This window comes from Diachasmimorpha longicaudata, chromosome 4 (assembly GCF_034640455.1).
Source record: "Diachasmimorpha longicaudata isolate KC_UGA_2023 chromosome 4, iyDiaLong2, whole genome shotgun sequence".
Classification (NCBI taxonomy): Eukaryota; Metazoa; Arthropoda; class Insecta; order Hymenoptera; family Braconidae; genus Diachasmimorpha; species Diachasmimorpha longicaudata.
In genome coordinates, this window is record NC_087228.1 from 11,240,183 (window position 1) to 11,259,313 (window position 19,131).

General features: G+C 41.3%; 5 protein-coding genes across 8 annotated transcripts; 3 read left to right on the forward strand and 2 right to left on the reverse strand.

Annotated features, from left to right (window-relative positions):
* The first annotated feature begins 9 nt into the window (after positions 1–9).
* Positions 10–3,938, forward strand: LOC135161798 (ATP-binding cassette sub-family F member 3). Of its 2 annotated transcripts, XM_064119715.1 has the most exons (5): positions 10–236; positions 330–435; positions 643–2,267; positions 2,402–2,622; positions 2,767–3,938. In XM_064119715.1, exons 1-5 carry the CDS (start codon positions 164–166, stop codon positions 2,911–2,913), a joined length of 2,172 nt encoding a protein of 723 aa, XP_063975785.1. In that variant the 5' UTR covers positions 10–163; the 3' UTR covers positions 2,914–3,938. The 2 variants fall into 2 exon arrangements, with proteins under 2 accessions (XP_063975785.1, XP_063975787.1); XM_064119717.1 differs by lacking the exon at positions 10–236 and having other exon boundaries at positions 330–430.
* On the reverse strand, positions 3,157–5,919 carry LOC135161123 (uncharacterized). 2 transcript variants are annotated; one of them, XM_064118422.1, is made up of 4 exons: positions 5,627–5,919; positions 5,102–5,275; positions 3,974–4,867; positions 3,157–3,502 (listed from the first exon to the last, which is right to left on the reverse strand). In XM_064118422.1, exons 2-4 carry the CDS (start codon positions 5,256–5,258, stop codon positions 3,381–3,383), a joined length of 1,173 nt encoding a protein of 390 aa, XP_063974492.1. In that variant the 5' UTR covers positions 5,259–5,275; positions 5,627–5,919; the 3' UTR covers positions 3,157–3,380. The 2 variants fall into 2 exon arrangements, with proteins under 2 accessions (XP_063974492.1, XP_063974491.1); XM_064118421.1 differs by having other exon boundaries at positions 3,157–3,505.
* A 468-nt stretch (positions 5,920–6,387) lies between these two features.
* Positions 6,388–10,615, forward strand: LOC135161117 (acetyl-coenzyme A transporter 1). 2 transcript variants are annotated; one of them, XM_064118409.1, is made up of 8 exons: positions 6,388–6,781; positions 6,856–7,085; positions 7,220–7,503; positions 7,661–7,815; positions 7,937–8,130; positions 8,207–8,509; positions 8,587–8,802; positions 8,992–10,615. In XM_064118409.1, the coding sequence occupies exons 2-8, from the start codon at positions 6,882–6,884 to the stop codon at positions 9,157–9,159; spliced, it is 1,524 nt and encodes a 507-aa protein (XP_063974479.1). In that variant the 5' UTR covers positions 6,388–6,781; positions 6,856–6,881; the 3' UTR covers positions 9,160–10,615. The 2 variants fall into 2 exon arrangements, with proteins under 2 accessions (XP_063974479.1, XP_063974481.1); XM_064118411.1 differs by having other exon boundaries at positions 6,872–7,085.
* LOC135161800 (cationic amino acid transporter 4) lies at positions 10,083–13,440 on the reverse strand. Its single transcript, XM_064119720.1, has 6 exons — positions 13,318–13,440; positions 12,844–13,084; positions 12,559–12,718; positions 11,169–12,418; positions 10,703–11,087; positions 10,083–10,614 (listed from the first exon to the last, which is right to left on the reverse strand). The coding sequence occupies exons 3-6, from the start codon at positions 12,698–12,700 to the stop codon at positions 10,403–10,405; spliced, it is 1,989 nt and encodes a 662-aa protein (XP_063975790.1). The 5' UTR covers positions 12,701–12,718; positions 12,844–13,084; positions 13,318–13,440; the 3' UTR covers positions 10,083–10,402.
* A 682-nt stretch (positions 13,441–14,122) lies between these two features.
* Hecw (Hecw ubiquitin protein ligase) lies at positions 14,123–19,031 on the forward strand. Its single transcript, XM_064119702.1, has 2 exons — positions 14,123–17,652; positions 17,753–19,031. The coding sequence occupies exons 1-2, from the start codon at positions 14,123–14,125 to the stop codon at positions 17,862–17,864; spliced, it is 3,642 nt and encodes a 1,213-aa protein (XP_063975772.1). The 3' UTR covers positions 17,865–19,031.
* The last annotated feature ends 100 nt before the right edge of the window (positions 19,032–19,131 follow it).

The following is a 19,131-nucleotide window of genomic DNA, read 5'->3' on the forward strand; positions in this document are numbered from 1 at the left end:
CCAAGTAGACATGTGTCTGTCTCTGTTAAAATTTTGTACAAAATCCTTTTGATGTATCAGTTTATTTCCAACTAGATAGTGCTGCAACGAGGACCATCATTCATTGTATATAATTAATTAATTGAGAGGCGTGAGTGGAAGACTGTGTCAGCTCGATTTGAGTATGGCAGCCTGTGGTGATTATATTAGAAGTCAATTTCCGACTATAGACGACGAGTTGTATCATTATGTTGAGGGTACTGTCAAATGATAACCTCGAAATCAATTAATAGTTCTATTCTTAGTGCATGAGTTTCATGATAATGTTCTCTGGAATTTTTCTGGTTCAGGAATTCTTGACAGTTCAAAGGATGACTTTGAAGATGGTGAGGAGGTGTACGAGGCCATTGGACAAGTGTTGCACGAGGTAGCTGACAAACCTGAAAAAGAGGTTAGGTCTGTACCCTTTTGAATTTCATTTATCCTATTTTTCATTTTTATTGACAGTTATTCTCATTCGAACATCGAATCGTCCGCGAAAAAATAACGAATTTAAATATCAATTGTAATGATTGATGAAATTGTCTCTATCTGATTTTTTTTTCATCCAACCGTCAAATTCCATATGGGACCCCATGATTTTTTCCTTTTCATGATCAACAGGCAAATATGCGAGACCCTCCTAGCGATGTTAAAAGGCACCACCAACGGTGGAGACGGTGAAAATATCCACGAGAAACGCCAGAACGGGATGAACAAAGTCCTGAACGCCCCTGTGCATTTGGGAGCAATGGCTGCAACTCTCGAGGAACAGGTAGAGCAAATAAAAAGTATTTGGGTAACGACGAGGGATGATACCATGAAAGTGGATGCTAAGAAATTGGAGAAAGCTGAAGCCAAACTGCAGCAGAAGCAGGAGAAACGAACTGGACAGGATTCGAACCCCAGCAAGAATAATTCAATAGGAAATCAGTCAAGTGACACGGCCAGTGCCAGTCAAATGATGAGTAAAAAGGAGAGCAGAATGGAGAGTAAAGGTGGAACTAATAAAACCCAGGACATCAGAATTGAGAACTTTGATGTTGCCTACGGCGACAGAGTTCTTCTTCAGGGTGCTGATCTGACTCTGGCGTTCGGTCGTCGTTATGGTTTGATAGGACGCAATGGCCTGGGAAAAACCACCCTCTTACGAATGATATCGAATAAACAGTTGAGAATACCTTCGCATGTTCGCGTACTGCATGTGGAGCAGGAGGTGGCAGGTGACGAAACATCTGCCCTCAATTCAGTTCTCGAATCTGATACTGAGAGAAGTGCATTACTGAGTCGTGAGGCAGAACTCCAAGCGTTGATCGAAAAGGAGGGAGGGAAGAATGACACATTGGGTGAGGAACTGGCCAAGGTCTACGAGGCGATGCAAACAGCTGAGGTGGAGAAGGCCCCCTCGAGAGCTGGGGCAATCCTCTCTGGTCTGGGATTTTCAGTGGAGAGACAGTCATGGCCAACCAAAGCCTTCTCAGGAGGCTGGAGGATGAGATTGGCACTGGCACGGGCTCTCTTTTCCAGACCTGATCTTCTGCTACTCGACGAACCCACTAATATGTTAGATATCAAGGCCATTCTGTGGCTGGAGAAGTATCTGCAGTGCTGGCCCACTACGTTACTTGTTGTCTCTCACGATCGCAACTTCCTGGATACTGTTCCTACAGACATACTCTATCTCAAGGGGCAGAAGATCGAAGCTTACAAGGGGAATTACGAGCAGTTCGAGAAAACCAAGGGAGAGAGGGAGAAAAATGCACAGAGGGAATATGAAGCTCAGCAGGCGAAACGAGCACATGTTCAAGAATTTATTGATCGTTTTAGATACAATGCTAATCGTGCCTCCAGTGTACAGAGCAAAATTAAAATGCTGGAAAAATTGCCGGAACTCAAGGCTGTAGAAAAAGAGGCTGAAGTTACTCTGAGATTTCCTGATGTCATACCTCTCAGTCCACCAATACTTCAGTTGAATGAAGTTTCATTTCGTTACGAAACGTCGAAAAATAGTGATTACATATTTACCGGGGTCAATCTCACTGCCACACTCCAATCACGAATTTGTATAGTTGGCGAGAACGGTGCCGGTAAAACTACTCTGTTGAAAATTATTACAGGAACACTGAGTCCAACTCGCGGGACTATTCACATACATCGAAATCTTAAATTTGGTTATTTTAGTCAGCATCATGTGGATCAACTCGATATGACTGTATGTCCTGTGGAACTATTGCAAAATCATTTTCCAGGTGAATATTTCATGATAATATTGAAGTAATTATGGCGTGTCGAGGAAGAATTGCGAACAGTCATGACGATGCCATAAATAGCTCAAATATATGAGTGACGAATTGATTCACTGTAGCATAATCTTATATTCTAGGGAAGCCAACGGAGGAGTACAGGAGAATGCTCGGTAGTTTTGGAGTGAGTGGGGACCTTGCACTGCAAACGATTTGCTCTCTATCTGGAGGACAAAAGTCCAGGGTTGCATTTGCTCTTATGTGTGCTGCTATGCCCAATTTTCTCGTTCTCGACGAGCCCACCAATCATCTCGATATCGAATCGATAGAGGCACTGGGAAGAGCTCTCAATACATGTCAGGTATGTATATTGCAGTAATTTATTTGTTTATTTATTTTATCAATTGATAAAAATTCGAATCATAATTGTGCTATATTTTTGATTAAGCCGCAAAAATTACAACAAATAAAAATGATGCAGTGAAAATATTTTTTTTATTCACAGGCTGGTGTTATCCTTGTGTCTCACGATGAGCGTTTGATCCGATTAGTGTGTACAGAACTTTGGGTCTGCGGCCAGGGATCAGTGCGATGTATCGAAGGTGGCTTCGATGAATATCGGAAAATCATTGAGAAAGAATTGGAAGCTTAGAAATCATTTTTTAAACTGGACCTCGCTAACTGACTCCTCACCACTGTGTATTTAAATATCGTGTGCTTTGGCCACGAATATTACTGCCTAACGGAAGGCCCATAGGTAATTCGATGTAGGTACGTTTCTACAGATGATTTTGAAATTGAAAATTCTTAACTATTTAATAAAAAAAATAATGAACAGCAATGAAACATTATGAAAATTACTGCAATAATAAGAAATTGTTATTCCTCTAAGTAATGTAATTATGATCTGTTTAATAGTATTACAATTTTACTGGTCGTTCTAAATGACTATTTATATTTATAAATTATACATTTGGCCATTAATGCATAAACTCAACGGCTCCTCATAAATCATCGATGTTGAGCTTTATTTGCAGCAATATCAGTGGAAATTAATGTTATTTACAAAATAACAGTCCCATCGCGTAACTATCGATTTAATGATTAATGAACAATTTATCAACACGCCGAGGATGCTGCATTGTGTTGCCACTGTCTACCACCAGCTGAAGCGTTCAATTGAACCATGGTACTGGGTGTGGGACTCGATTGCAGAGGTGGTGCCGGTGCTTGTTGCTTTGCTGCTGGAATTTTCGGTTTTCTCATTGTTTTTATTTTCCCAAATGCCAATTATTTTCAGAGACACATGCTAGTGCGAGGTAGCGAGAGTATCATTAGAGGCTCATGATGCAGAGAAAAGATAAAATGATAAAACGATAGATGCATTGTTAAATTATCATTCAGACTGATCAAATCATTCATCGAAACTGAAAGTAAGATTAGGAAAGGGAAGTGGAGAGTGCATTTTCACAACAACAAATAGAATTAAAAATAGTGCTAATTTAAAATTGAGTTAAATGAACCGATGTATTAAGCGCCCATGCGTTACAAAGCTCGTTTACAAATAATAATCAAACGATGAACTTGAAAAAAAAAATGAAGAGAACATCAATTTATAAACTGCAACATTGAATAATTGTGTTATTAAATATCAAATTGGCAAGACTGACGTTTTATCGCAAACCCGAATAAGGACTGATTGTTAATCTCACCATTTTTACTATTGTAGAATTTTTGTACACCTCGAAATGGCTCTGGTGACGGGAATGTCGATATGGAGTGAAATTGATCGATAAATCTTGCTTCAAGGTCTTGACTACTTGTCGCTGAGCTCTGACCATTTGATAACGATAGGTTCCGAGTTGGTGGTGTGGGTGGTGGTTGAGGAGCTATTCTCTGATGAGTCACAATGGAACGATGGGGGGGTGGTGGGGGCGGTGGTGGCATACTAGGGGCTGTCACGGTGGTTCTCGACGGTGGAGGTGGTGCTGCGCGCATTGTCGGCCCTAAGGATCCACTGGGGTTTCTGGAAATCGGAGGTGAGGGCGGTCGTGCCACTGGTGGTCTCAGGACTCTGTTTATGGGCCTCTGGTGGGTCTCGTTGAGACAGTCCTGAGATTGGTGGAGTGATGATGAGTTTGGAGCCAGGACAGGGGGTGAGCGGGGCAGTCGCATGCTTTGAGCCCTCGATACACCACCGCTGCGAAGTAAATCTAGCTTTTTTGGTGGTGGGCAAGGCTTCTGGAGGGTCGAGGAGCCCGAGATGATGGCTGGGGGAGGTCCAGGGGGCTTTGGCGCCAGGGTTGGTTTTCCAAAGCCTTTCGATGGCTCTGGGGGACTTTCAGTCTGCATTTGTGGCTTTTGCGCCGCTGGGGGAGGTACTGGGGGTGGGCCCCGCTTCATCGTTCCTGAGGAGTGGGTAGCCGGGGGCGAGGAGACTTCTTTCTCGACTATTGCTGTTCTCAAGCCGGTGGGCTTCAGTTTTGGCATCCCTCCGGCGAATAGTCCACCTAAAGCCATTGGGCCACTTGTGATCGTACTATTGGTACTCGAGGGGACACTCGGAGATGCTGGAGAATTCGGACTCAAGCCATTTTTTACTTTTCCTGGAATTTTTCAGGTTGATTGTGGGTTAAGGGGGGTAATGAGGAGATGATTTTCTTTGGGATTGAAATATTTTCAAAGACGTGAGAAAATAAATGCGGATTGGAAAAAAATATATATTTCATTTAATAAATATTGCTAATTAATTACCAACCACTCACTGTACTAGTTTAATTGTTTCCAAGCATTATTCCACTAGTTTCAGTTTCATGGGGAGGAAGGTAGTCAATGTTTACCTGAGATTGCTGGTGCACTCTTATCAACAGTGACCGTTTTTTTCAGCTGCTTTCCAGCTCTAATTGACTGCAGTAATTGATTTCTACCCTGTGGATCAGCGCTGGATACGCTGCTGATGTTAAATGCTGGTGGCGGTGGGGGTGGTGGGGCCGACATTGTTTATTATGTTGAATCTGCATTAACGTAATTTCAATGGGTTATTAAGCTACCGGGGACTGTCGCACGACAGGATTGATGATTAATTCAATGTTACTGAGAGGGGGATTTGCAGCTGACTCACGATTCACGGGGAGTGTCTTAACTCTTTACCAATATCATTGTTATTCATGTGAGCTCTTTATTTTTCCTTCATGATGTTGATCAATCGCATGGAACAATCGATTAAATTGACATAAGCATAAATAAAGTGGGTACGGAATTGGAGCATCACTACTTTATATCAAATTATTCGTGTGTAAATTGATTATGAAAATTTTTAAACGGTCTTCCTATGTATGCAAGATTAGATTGTTTCCTATATTTACCTCTCCTGCAGTGTTTCAATTCCCTCTTGAGGGAGAAATTGGAGCAATTGCGATACCTCAAATTGCCCAATGTTTGGGCATTCTCACGTTCTTCTCGACAATCAACACCCGTTAGTGTAACATTGATGTCTTCAATGGTGACTTTTTTATTCTCTTTCCATTGGAAGGAGGAAAATTACTATGAAAATTGGGTAGAAACGGCAAACAATCGACTCACAAGGCTTTTAATGGTGATCTCACGTCCTCTTCTCACTCACTCACGGTCCCACGACACTGCATCATTTTCGAGGAACGGGTTAGTGCTATTGACAATCGTCAGGAGCGCAACAATCGCTTCGAGAAAATTTATGAAAATAGAATTGGACAAATAATTTAGAATTAACTAAATTTACTGGATTGTTTTTAAACTCCGGGAATTTTGTATGAATGTAATTTCTTTTTCTACAAAATTAATAATAAAAATGATAAATAAATAGAATCATCTTTCGTTTCGTGATGACTCTAGACTGAACTCTGTTGATTAATCTTTATTTTGTAAGTACTGAAAAAAAATTAAATTCTGTCACATAGTCTTTATTTCAATTGCGATAGACTCACTGAAAAATTTTACAAATATTAATAATTCAGACGGTTTGATGGAATTCTTTTTTTTTGAATCTATCACAATGGCCACGGATTCGCGCCAGGTACTCCTATTCGACCACGTACTAACACACCAGTCACACGATTCACCCACAACTGCTGATAAAATACAGATACAAACAGCCACAACGTGGCAAATCGGTGACAATATTGTCAGTGAATTGTAGCACAGTTGATTTACGGAGTGGTTATAGTAAATATTTTTTGACAGCGAAGAATATCGATTGAGAATTTCTATCCAGTGGACTATTCGCGAATTTAATGACGGTGAGACGTGGAATCTCACCGACGAAGCTGATTTATTTACTCTCGAAATGAAGTGATAGTGTGATTTACCAAAATCAAGGGATCAGATGTTACTGCAATAGGTTACGCCTTGCAGAAATGAATGTTCATCGAGTACCTCAATCAGTGATTAGAAATCTAAGAAATAGTGAATAACGGGATTCCAGTAGTTACTACTACATGCGTTTTAGAGAGAGAAAATTCATCACGTATGTCAATTGGTTTTTGGTGAGTTGGATATTTATCAATTTATTTATGGTGGAATAATGGAGTGATTGCATACAGTTATTTAAAATTTCAAGGTTGAAAAAATTGTAGAGCTTTCACAATGAAACGTAAAAATGGTAGACAAGATTCCATCGAGTACGGTCAGCTCAGTACCCATGATGATCATGAATCAGGAAATATCCGGGGAGATGAAGGCAGTATTGCCCTCCTCTTGTTCTTATATCTCCTCCAGGGTATCCCGCTCGGATTGTGCAGTGCTATTCCAATGATCCTTCAGAATAGTCATGTATCGTATAAACAACAGGTACATTTTTTCTAATTCTAAAGCAATTCGTTAATTCAGCTAGAATAGATGTGGCTATTATGATATCAATGAATAATAATAATAATATAAAAAAATATATTTCTACTTAATATTCTAAAACTTTTCCTCACTAGGCGGAATTTAGTTTCGTTCTGTGGCCATTCTCCCTAAAATTATTCTGGGCTCCAATTGTCGATGCAATATACTCCCAGAAATTTGGGAGACGAAAGACATGGCTAATACCCATACAATACACCATGGGTATGTTCATGCTGTATTTGTCCGGACATGTGCAACAGTGGATGAATGATAGTCAGCCGAGTATTGGATTACTTACCGTATTATTTTTTTCGCTTAATGTGCTTGCGGCAACTCAAGATATTGTTGTCGATGGCTGGGCACTTACGATGTTGAAGAGGTAAAATTAACATTTGACTCTTTTATAAAAATAATATGTACTACTATTGGAGGAAAGGAAGTGAAGAATTTCTCAGCTCATTTGACTTTTTTATCATAACATTAGTATTCAGTCATTATCATTATCATAAAGTAAATATTTCTGCTGTTAATTCTAGAAACAATGTAGGATATGCTTCCACCTGCAATAGCGTTGGTCAGACTGCAGGATATTTCTTAGGATATGTTCTTTTCATGGCACTAGAGTCTCCTGAATTTTGTAATGCATATCTTCGGTCCACTCCAGCGACTGAGGGACTTATAACACTGCCTGGTAATGTTTCTCCAATTATTCAAAAGTTGACTTATCTCAGTTTAGTTTAATTAACGTTTTATTGAAATTTATTCAACTAATTTTGAAAATACAATTGTAATTTTATTTCTTCATGCATCAGGATTTTTATACTTTTGGGGATGGGCTTTTATCGTTTGCACCTCGATGGTTGCTATTTTCAAACGTGAAACTGATGAACAACATTCCCAAACAAATGATCTCTGGGAAGATGTAAAACACTCGTACAGTTTACTCTGGGCTACAATGAAATTACCAACTATTAAAATGACAGCTTTGATTCTACTTACTTCCAAGGTAATTATTTTTTTCATTAATTATTTTATTCAATATTGATTTATTCTTATGAGAACTACGTCAATATCTTTATTAGATTGGATTTTCTGCGTGTGATGCCGTGACAGGCTTGAAGCTTATAGACGTCGGTGTACCAAAAGAAAAAATAGCCTTGATGGCAGTTCCTCTGATACCACTGCAGATTGTCTTGCCATTAGCCATATCCAGACACACTGTGGGCCCTCGACCACTTGATGTCTTTCTGAAAGCCATGCCTTACAGACTCTTGTGCGGTCTGATCGCCGCGGGATTGGTGTGGATAACACCCTTTTTCATACATAATGGCGAGGTTTCGCCGTATTATTTTGTCCTCCTTGTTCTCCTATATGTTTTCCATCAGGTAAAGAATCGCATTATTTCTCTCTCCAAGACTGGGTGAAAATTCTATTGCACTTATTTTTTTTTACTTTATTGTAGATAACAGTAAGTAGTATGTTTGTTGCTTCTATGGCATTTTTTGCCAAAGTGAGTGATCCTGCTGTGGGTGGAACTTACATGACGTTCCTGAATACACTTTGCAATCTCGGAGGCAACTGGCCCACGACAGCTGCACTCTGGTTCGTCGATGCTCTCACTTGGAAATCGTGCAGCAGTGATGTCAGTAATGATTGTGCTACACCCGCGGCACAAGAGGTAATTATTGGGTGAATGGTTTTTTTATTGTTAAGAAATTCAAATGAATGGTAGGGGTATAAATATTTCACCGATGAGATTTTATTAAGGAACATAGTGAAAAATCCATTCAATTTTTCCCCCAATTAAAAAAAATCAACATTCGTAGAAAACGACATTACCAATTCTTCAATTTTCCTTGTTTCTCAGCAATGCGAGCTCAATGGCAAGTGTATCACACGACTAGATGGATTTTACCTTGAGAGCATCGTCTGTGTATTAATTGGAATCATATGGTTCAGATGGGGAAAAAGGAAAATAAATTACTTGCAGTCCAGACCGATGAGTGATTGGAAAGTCGTGTCGCACAGGAGTTAACGTTTACTGGTTGTCTAGATCTTTATTCATGATAATTCATCCGATTGTTTCATTAACTCCTCCATATCCATTTATTTATTGAACACGAAATATTTTCGATTGACCTTTGAAAATTGAATGAACTGTTCAAATCAGCACAATAATGACCGAAATTCTTCAGTTTGTATGCCACCATTCCAACGAGTTTAATGAGCATGTTTTTAGAAAGATTCATTTATCATTGAAAAATTGTAAATAAAGAATAAAACAATTTATTTAAATGAAAATTTTATTAATTCCACTTTTATTCTTTCTTTTTCAATCGCATTTTTCACCCACCCCACACTCATTCTTGAGTGTCGTTCTCTTGACGAGCGGATGGTCGTTGAAGAGAATTTTTATGATGACCCCAGTTTCATCATTAGTCCAACGAGGGTCCAGATCAAAGCCAGATGAATCTGACACTGGGCTTGTAGAAAGCTGCGATTTAGGCGTAGTCACTGGTTCCCCAGGAGCTTCATCTTTCCAGGGTTGACGCAGCTTCTCTCCTCTTCGAAGCACAGGACAGCCAGGGGTGTCATCGTCGTCGTTATCGTCATCGTGAGACACGTACGGTCCAAACTGATGGCACGTGCTTGTGCTTGTATTGAGAAGTACGTAAACTATCGATGAATTGATAATTAACAATAATAACCTGCACATGGTGTTGCTGCGAATCGCACTATAAGTATAAGGCTCTTGGAGATCTGGCCTCTCAGGGATTTTAGTGTTCATTTCTGTCAGTGTTAATCAATTGGGGTACTTTTATAGCCGCCATTGGTAGATGATGGATTGTTAATGAGGAAAATATGTGGAGTTATTCAATGGGTTTTTACAGAAGTGAAAAAGGAAAAAATAATGAAGAGGTAAAAAATTTTCATGTCGATATATAAATAAGTACAGAATCTTGATCAAATTAGATGTATTTCTCTGAAATTTTACAACATTAATCACAGACGAAAATAGCGAGCGCTGAATTCCCTACAGGCCTATGGTACAACATAAAATATGAATAGATCAACACTTTTCGTCCGCTAATAATTCACTCTATTTCGAGAAAAATATAGAAAATCTAACGTCCATTGTACGCTCAGCGACTGTTGGATGATGAATGTGGTGAGTGTGATGAATGCAGTCTTTTTTGGTTGAACAAAAATCGTGGGGATTCGGTATTTGTATTTATAACTAAAATGATTCAACCATCATCTTGTACTTGATTGAAAAGTTAACGATTGTATGAGTCACTCGATAGAATCGGTTGTTTATCGGCATTCTTCTGAGATTGCGAGCGAGCCGCTTTGAATTTTAAACCGGAGCCCCATTTGCTGCGTGCTTGGGCTTGCTCGGCTTCCAGAGTCGTCATGAGAACGGAATAGGAGTTGGGACCAGTCGCCTCAATGCTGTGGTGGATACCGTACAAGAAGTAGATGAACATTCCTGCCAAATAAATAAATGATTTTTAACATTTTTTTCTTTCCTTTCTTTTTACTTCAATTCTTTCAATCAACCTCAAAACTAAAATTACCAATAAACATCCAGATAAGAAATCGGAACCAAGTCAGAATGTGTAGGTGGCTGACAAGCAAAACATTCGTGTAGATGCTGAGGGCGGGGATCCAGGGGACGAGAGGTACTCGAAATTTATCGTTGGCCGGAGGTGACTGCTCGTGAGCTCCAATGACGAGAAGACTGGCCACTGTTACCAGAAGCATATAGACGTAGAGGATGTCGTCCCACCAGGTCTCCATCTTCATGATTGTGAGGATGCAGATGCAGGCACATCCACCGGTATAGATGATCACGGCAGCGACTACAGCTGTGCCTGGCTCCCAGGAGCCAATGATGTTTGACAGCCATGTGTAGCGTTTCTTCAAACGACCAACGGGATTCAAATGTTCACTGTCCAGTAACTGAAATTTATTTTCATTCATCTTGGGAGTGAACTGAAATTCAATATTAATAGATAAAATTATTCGTCAGAAAGCTTTTACCTCAGAATGATCAGGCGATGAGGATCCAGCAATGCTGCTGCTTGTCGCTGAGCTGTCACTTGCCGGTGATTCCAATTCACTTGTCTTATCTTTGCACCTCAAGCTCTGTGGAAGTCCGTCGAGGGGTTGATGCGGTCGATATCGAAGAACAATGACACTAGCCGATACGATGGTGTACGCTAGGAACGTCCCGATAGACATGAATTCCACCAAATGCCGGAGATCGAAGAGCAGTGCTATGAGTGCACTCAAAATTCCACTGATAGCCAGAGTGATCAAGGGAATTTGAGTTCGCTCGTTGACTCGAGCCAGGAATGAGAAGAGCAATCCATCGCTAGCCATGGCGTACATGATTCTCGGAAGGGAGAAGAGAGAGCCGAAAAGAGTCGTCGTCATGCCGCAAAGTGCACCGATGCTGATAACGTACTTAGCCCAAGTGACGCCGTTAGCCGCGAAGGCTTCCGGTAGTGCAGCACTCGGATTTATATCCCTATAGGGAACAATCAGGGTAAGCATTCCACTGAGGCTGACATATCCCAATGTGACAATAGCCATCGAGAGAGCTGTCGCCTTGGGAATACTCTGACTGGGCTCTCGCGCCTCTTCCCCCGAGCTCGCGATCGAATCAAAGCCGACGAAGGCGTAGAAACAGCTGGCAGCTCCAGCCAGAACGCCGGTGAAACCAAATGGGAGAAATCCTCCATGAGCGGAATTCCACCAATTATCGAAATTGGCGTAACGAAACCCAAGAGTAATAACGAGGAGAATCACTGCGAGGTTGACGAGGGTCAGAGCGGAGTTGAGTCGCGCCGAGGCTTTAACGCCGCAACCGAGGAGGAGTGCGTAGAAAAGGCAGAGCAGGGCAGCCAGAGGATCCGGAAATTGAGCCAGGGGTTCGCCCATTTCCAGGCCAGAGAATGCCTCTTGCGTCCAATTACTGAGGACTCCACCGGAGAGAGAGTCGACGTAGCCCGACCAGGCGCGGGCCACCGACGCCGCGCCTATCATGTGCTCCAGGATTATGTTCCAACCAATTACGAATGCCCAGAATTCACCAACTGATACATAAGTGTAGACGTAGGCGCTGCCTGCTCTTGGGACTCGGGCCCCGAACTCCGCGTAGCAGAAAGCTGCGAGAAGCGAGGCCAGACCCGCTAGGAGAAATGATAGAATCACTGCTGGGCCTGCTATCTCGTGGGCTACACTCCCGGTGAGGACATATATACCGGCACCCACCATGTGGCCGACACCTATCAACACCATAGATGTATATTTTTAAAATTCAACTTGTTCAGTGGCTTTGAAAATATTTGTGGAAAACAATTGAATTTTGCATTGCAACTAGTGGATCTAAGATGCAGCAAAGTGTATGCACTATCTCTCCACTTACCCAATAGAGTCATATCGAATGTTGTTAAACATCGTTTCAATGGGGTTTCCATTGAATCCCCGTCTAATCGTTTCGTTCGATTCATCCTGGTGCACATTCCAGACATCACATGCCCAAGGATCATTCGCCTGACTGACGGCATTTTCTTCAGGAATATTACCTGAATGGATTAATTATTCAATGAGAACAGCTGTCTTCTGCACGTGCTATTGATTTGTCACAATTATCAGGTCATGCGATGACCTCCTCGATGGTAAAAAAAAATAGATTTCTTATGATCGTTACCTTTTAGAGTTCTATTCCTGAATATTTATCGATGACACGAACTTTGTCGGGGATGCTACTATGTTCAGCGACTCCAGACATCGGAAGTATGGAAAATTGACAATTTGCCGATGATGCGTGGGTGTTTGCCAGTACGCAAACTCCTCGAGGGATCGATCAACTCGATTTTACGCTTGGGGGAAAATTTTCGGGGATGACCCCTACACATCCAAGTGTCCAACATGACCAACATGCGTTAGTCCTAACAAAGATTCCTGAGGCAATTAAAAATTGTAATTGATTTTAATGCACCGGGGTGTGAGAGAGCTAAAATTTTCATTCAGTTAATATATTGATTTATTCATTTTTTACTAATAGAATCTTGACGCGATCTTCGTGGATAAAAAAAGGACATAATCGATTTTGTTCTCTTTGTTCAAAACTCGATGCAAACATTGAGGATTCAGAAATTTAATCAGTTTTTTGAATACTCACTGTGAATTTTCCCGCTAGAACTACATGTTCCTTGTAGACATGAAGGTTCTGGCAACTCGACCGTTGGTAACTTGAATACTTCCTTCACTAGAAAAGTTTCGCAAATCCCTAGTACCAATATAGGCAACTGATCACTAATGTCACTAGCTCTTGTATTCTTGTAGAGACCATCTCTCGCGTTATCCTTGTGTCAAACTTATCCCCCGGAAATTCGTGTAGTTGCTTAGCGAAAAATAATTTCCAAAAACAACTCCATAACAATATGATAATGAAGGATAACTCGTGGCAAAGGAGTGACGATGGGGAATGAATAAAGTGGATACAACGGGGAACAGAATGATGGCCATAAAGGTGAGTACATCTATTTGAATCGTGATAATTTGACGTTTCACTGAAGTTTTGAGCTAATTTTCAATACATTAGCCAGCCTCTCGATAAAAAAATTCCTGTAATCATCAACATGATTCGATAATTATGCTGAATCACAGCTCGTCCCTCTCTCCAAAACGACCTTGTCCATTTACTCATCCCAGCTAGCAACTGGATTCATCCACAATGTTGACGTAGCTTTAATCGATCTACCGATTAATCATAATGGAACTGATAACATGAAGTCACGTATTCAAATTAAATTTACCAGTGATCACTATCACCTACCTACTATTGGCATCAAAATAAAGATTAAATTACAGTTATTGACAAAATTATTTTCAATTGGCAGGTACGTATCCAATCCGATCCAATCGTTGGAGTTACCAAAATCCTCCAGCAATGAATTGATCCCCCGAACCCGCTTGCCAATGATATGGAAATGAAGCCAAACCAGGAGAGCTGTAGCAAAACTCCAGAATCATTAGAAAATCATGCAAGCATGGTTGTCAGTAAGTCATCATCCCACACTAATGAAAATGGCATCTCAGACAGTCACCAGTCGACCTCTGATGCATTTCCAGTACTGAGTAATTCATCAAACAATCGAGACTCGACTGAGCAATTATCAAAATCTTCCAAGCAAACTGAGACATCAGACATTAATAATTCCACCGAAAAAAAAGATAAAAATTATCCACTCCCACCGGAAGAGCGATATCAGAATGGCACACAAAGTTCATCTCCCCAAGACACTGATAACGATAAGAGCACAGAATCAAATGAGTTATCAAATGCCGAAACAATGGACAAAAAATTTATGCAAGAATCACTCGATAATGTAGAGGTATCTCCCAGCTACTCGCAGTCATTCTCATGCATCAAAGAGCCTCACCGTAAAAATATGATAAGAAAAAAAGAATTCTTGAAGAGTAATCGTCAGTCCCATAGCTCAGAAAAACCATCAAGACTACTGAATAACCACAACAGTTTCTTTCCTGACGACGATACCAACAACTCAGACGAGGCATGTACCAACGATCAGCAGCACACGGGTGCTGACTCCTCAGAGGCTGGTACAGCCTCGCTTATAGAGGGCATTCACTCCTTCTCCCTCCTTCCCTCCACTTCCTCAAAGAATTCATCAATAGGACTACCTGACTCTGACATCCCCGATTGTGAGGTAAAAATTGATTTGAAGAAACCCTTCAAGCTTCCTAGCTTAGTTAACCTCTTCGAAGCTGCAGAGGCAGCCCAGAGAATAGAGCTAGAGGGGAGTGCATCAGCCCTGCTTGAGCCATCGGGCTCGAATTCTCAACAGAGGGAAGAAGATGAGGAGGCTCAGGGAATGGATATAGAGCCTCGTATTTCGTACAGCAGTGAAGGTAGCAATTCCGACACAGAGCCTCAACGGATGAATGAAGACACGCCCAAAGAACTCTGCAGTAAAAAACAACGAAGTCTCAATGGAAATGGACCACAGGTTGAGTATTACCAGTTGTGGAGGAGCACAGGAGGCGGTGAGTCATCATCATCATCATCATCATTAGGACCACCGTTCGATAGCCTCTACCCAAATCCCCCACCACTGCCCCCTCGGGCTGTCCACAAGCCCTTGCACAGGAGTAACGCTCTTCACACCCACAAGCACCTGGTCCCCTGTCGTCCAGAGGACTGCTTTGGTTTTGAAATCGTCGATGTGGACGAGGCAGCAGGATTGAAGCCTCGTACAGCAGTGACAAAGAGCATCGCTCTCCTCAGTTCTCCAAGATCTCACAGACCGTTGATGAGACCAGGGATGTCAGGGACCAGCACCAGTGGAACTGGACCTCAGTCTGAGTGCCCACCAACCCCGACTCATCGTCCGAAACCACTGAGGCCCTTGCCAATGTGCTCTTCCACTGCTAATTCTTCTCTGATGAGTGAGGAACCCCTACCACCGTCCTGGGAGGCAAGAATTGATAGCCATGGACGTGTTTTTTACATTGATCATGTCAATCGCACGACCACTTGGCAGAGGCCGGGACAGGCATCGAGAAACACTGGCTGCGAGATGCGGAGGCAACAGTTGGACAGACGATACCAGAGTGTGAGAAGAACAATCTCTCGGCCAGATAATATCGATCGCATTGATACAGACGGCGCCCAGGGTGAGAGCAACGAACGTAGGACGTCTGAGAGATCGACTGATCCTAATCCTGAGCCTTTTGATATATCCACTATTCCCCCAGTTTTATTCCTCTCCCGACCGGATTTCTTCAACGTTCTCCACACAAATCTAGATGCCATGGAGCTTTACAATAGAAATCCAAGCTTGAAACATATGATAAGCAGAATCCGAAGGGATCCCTTTGTTTTTCCAAGGTACGAGCACAACAGGGACCTAGTAGCACTTATTAATTTCTTCGCTGACACTGGTAAAGAGCTACCCCGAGGGTACGAATCGAAATTCGACCGGACTGGGAAAAGATTTTTCATAAGTCACGCCAGAAAGGCAACATCATTTATCGATCCTAGACTACCGACTGAGGTAGCCCATCCCAGAGCTCTCCTAGATGAAGCCCCTATTCCTCCACCGAGACCCCAGCAATCCGGAGTGACGACTACCCCAGATATACCTGTCGCTTACAACGACAAAGTGGTTGCGTTTCTTCGTCAACCGAATATAATGGACATTTTGAAGGAACGACATGCTGCACTTGGCCAAAATATAGCCCTCAGAGAGAAAGTCAATACGATACGAGTGGAAGGTGCGACAGCTCTCCAACGATTGGGCCATGACGTGCCTCTGGCACTGCTGTTGAGTCTATTCGAGCAGGAGATAATGTCTTACGTACCCGGTAATATTGGACGCTCGCCAATTGGTAGTCCTCACGCCTCGCCTGGATTGACGAGGGCCTCGGCACGTGCTCCAGCCCCTTACAGAAGAGATTTTGAGGCAAAACTTAGGACGTTTTACAGGAAACTTGAGAGTAAGGGATTCGGCCAGGGTCCGGGAAAACTCAAGCTCCATATTCGACGGGAGCATCTACTCGAGGACGCATTCACTAGGATCATGGCGGCTTCCAAGAAGGACTTACAGAAGGGAAAACTTGTGGTGATCTTTGATCACGAGGAGGGCTTAGACTACGGGGGTCCCTCCAGGGAATTCTTCTTTCATTTATCTCGAGAGCTCTTTAATCCTTATTATGGTCTATTTGAATACTCTGCTAATGATACATATACTGTTCAGGTGTCACCCATGTCGGCTTTTGTCGACAATTATCATGACTGGTTTAGATTCTCAGGGAGAGTCTTGGGATTAGCCCTTGTCCATCAATATTTGCTCGATGCATTTTTCACTAGACCATTTTACAAGGCTCTTCTCAGGCTACCAGCTAGTCTCAGCGATCTAGAGAGTCTCGATCAGGAGTTCCACCAGAGTCTCATGTGGATCAAGGAACGGGACATAAGTATTGAACCACTAGAGCTGACGTTCTCGGTTACTGAGGAGCTCCTGGGACGTGTTGCCGAGAGGGAGTTAAAGCCTGGAGGTCGCAATATTGCAGTCACTGAGAAAAATAAGAAGGAGTACTTGGAGAGAGTCGTCAGGTGGAGACTGGAGCGCGGAGTTTCTGAACAAACTGAATCACTTGTCCGGGGATTCTACGAAGTGGTCGATCCTCGACTGGTCTCGGTCTTTGATGCACGTGAATTGGAACTTGTCATTGCTGGGGCTGCGGAAATTGATTTAAATGACTGGAGGGCGCATACTGAATACAGGAGTGGATATCATGATGGACATCCAGTCGTCGAGTGGTTCTGGAGTAGCATCAGTAGATTTACTAATGAACAACGACTCAGGCTTCTTCAGTTCGTCACTGGAACATCCAGCATCCCGTATGAGGGATTCGCCGCGCTCAGGGGGTCTACAGGACCAAGAAGATTTTGTATTGAGAAGTGGGGAAGACCAAATAGTTTACCAAGGTCAGTATTAGCCTCTTAAAAATATTTTAAAATATTTCTGGCTCCTTCACCATTAAAATAATATGTCAAAAAAATTTAATTTAAACTATTTTCTTCACAGAGCTCACACGTGTTTCAATAGATTGGATTTACCGCCTTATCCGACCCCTGAAATTTTATATGAAAAATTATTGCTGGCGGTGGAAGAGACAAATACATTTGGTATCGAGTAATTTCATTCGCCGGAGTTGTTAAAAAATTAAGAGAATTTCAAACGTCCACTTTTATTCGTATATTTAAAATATTTAAAAAAATAAATGTGATACTGGACGTATCGCGGAAACTTCGCGGCTAACAAAGTGTAAATAATTGAGAGGGATCATTGGCTTTTGGCTTGCACTGCGTCATGAGAAGATTTTTAATTTATTTTTCCAAGTGAATTGACGGCATTTATTTATTTCTATTTATTACGCACATATTTAATGAACCCCCTCGATTTATCTGGATATTCAGATGGAATAGGAAAAACGGGTCGGTTAATGTACAGATTTCGCATGCGGAGAGAAATATTTAAGAAAAAATCGCCAACTTTTTGCGTAATTCCAGAAATGTTGTAATTTTTCATGAACATTTCACTCCGGGTAATGCAAAATATCAACTCAAAGTCGCGTTATTTGCTCACAAAATGCATCGATGTTTAATTCAAATATTTCCTAAGATGATAATAATAATATAGGCAGTTTCAGGGAATCGTTATTTCATACGCATTATATTGTATATTATAATAATACCGAATAGTACATTCAAAGGCTGAAAATAATTGTTGAGGTACTCCAACGTGTTCCATCCGAATAATTAGGGGTTCGCAGTTGAAACTACAACAACGAATTAATTAAGCTTGATCGTGCTTAGTCTGTTTTAATACAAAAATCGACAAATATCCAGAAATTAATGAACTACTGAGTGATTTCATCGCAGTGGTATTTTTCGTCCATAAGAGAGACAGTATTTACACAGTGAATAATGCCGAAGCACTTTGCTATTTATAAAAAAATTAAAAAAAAACAAATTTGACGAGTAGTTTAATTTTACGATTTTAACATTCTCGTTTCAATGCATAAAAAAATCATCGATTAACGATTGACATTAATTACTGCGGCCAAAATAAACAGCAAACTTATGTTTCAAGTGCAATTTTACTTTCATTATATTCCTCAATCGACGGGGATAAACTTAATTTAATATAAAGAAAAATTTACACTCCATATTCAGTCCTAATCCTAGTCATCTACATAATAAGAAGCATTCACTTATAATATATGTAAATTAGAAACGAATAGTTATTGTTACACGTGAATATTATTCCCACATACTGTTCAAATGTAAAATTAAAAAAATCATTAACTGTCTTGTTATTTAATGGAAAATGGGGAAGAAAAACGAAACATATAATTATTATCCACGTTGAAATGAAAAGCACCTTCATTGGAAAGCCCCAAT

Bases quoted from the DNA above. Each gene is read 5' to 3' on its own strand.
- LOC135161798 (XM_064119715.1), top strand. From the start codon at position 164: ATGGCAGCCTGTGGTGATTATATTAGAAGTCAATTTCCGACTATAGAC. The intron at 2,268-2,401 runs GTGAATATTTCA...CTTATATTCTAG, and splicing joins ATTGCAAAATCATTTTCCAG to GGAAGCCAACGGAGGAGTAC. The intron at 2,623-2,766 runs GTATGTATATTG...TTTTATTCACAG, and splicing joins GAGCTCTCAATACATGTCAG to GCTGGTGTTATCCTTGTGTC.
- LOC135161117 (XM_064118409.1), top strand. From the start codon at position 6,882: ATGAAACGTAAAAATGGTAGACAAGATTCCATCGAGTACGGTCAGCTC. The intron at 7,504-7,660 runs GTAAAATTAACA...TGTTAATTCTAG, and splicing joins GCACTTACGATGTTGAAGAG to AAACAATGTAGGATATGCTT. The intron at 8,510-8,586 runs GTAAAGAATCGC...ACTTTATTGTAG, and splicing joins TCCTATATGTTTTCCATCAG to ATAACAGTAAGTAGTATGTT.
- LOC135161123 (XM_064118421.1), bottom strand. From the start codon at position 5,258: ATGTCGGCCCCACCACCCCCACCGCCACCAGCATTTAACATCAGCAGC. The intron at 4,868-5,101 runs GTAAACATTGAC...GAAAAATTCCAG, and splicing joins GAGTGCACCAGCAATCTCAG to GAAAAGTAAAAAATGGCTTG. The intron at 3,506-3,973 runs GTGAGATTAACA...CGAAAATTCCAG, and splicing joins ATTCTACAATAGTAAAAATG to CAGCAAAGCAACAAGCACCG.
- LOC135161800 (XM_064119720.1), bottom strand. From the start codon at position 12,700: ATGCCGTCAGTCAGGCGAATGATCCTTGGGCATGTGATGTCTGGAATG. The intron at 11,088-11,168 runs GTAAAAGCTTTC...AATAAATTTCAG, and splicing joins CATCGCCTGATCATTCTGAG to TTACTGGACAGTGAACATTT. The intron at 10,615-10,702 runs GTAATTTTAGTT...TTTATTTGGCAG, and splicing joins TCTTATCTGGATGTTTATTG to GAATGTTCATCTACTTCTTG.
- Hecw (XM_064119702.1), top strand. From the start codon at position 14,123: ATGGAAATGAAGCCAAACCAGGAGAGCTGTAGCAAAACTCCAGAATCA. The intron at 17,653-17,752 runs GTCAGTATTAGC...TTTTCTTCACAG, and splicing joins AGACCAAATAGTTTACCAAG to AGCTCACACGTGTTTCAATA.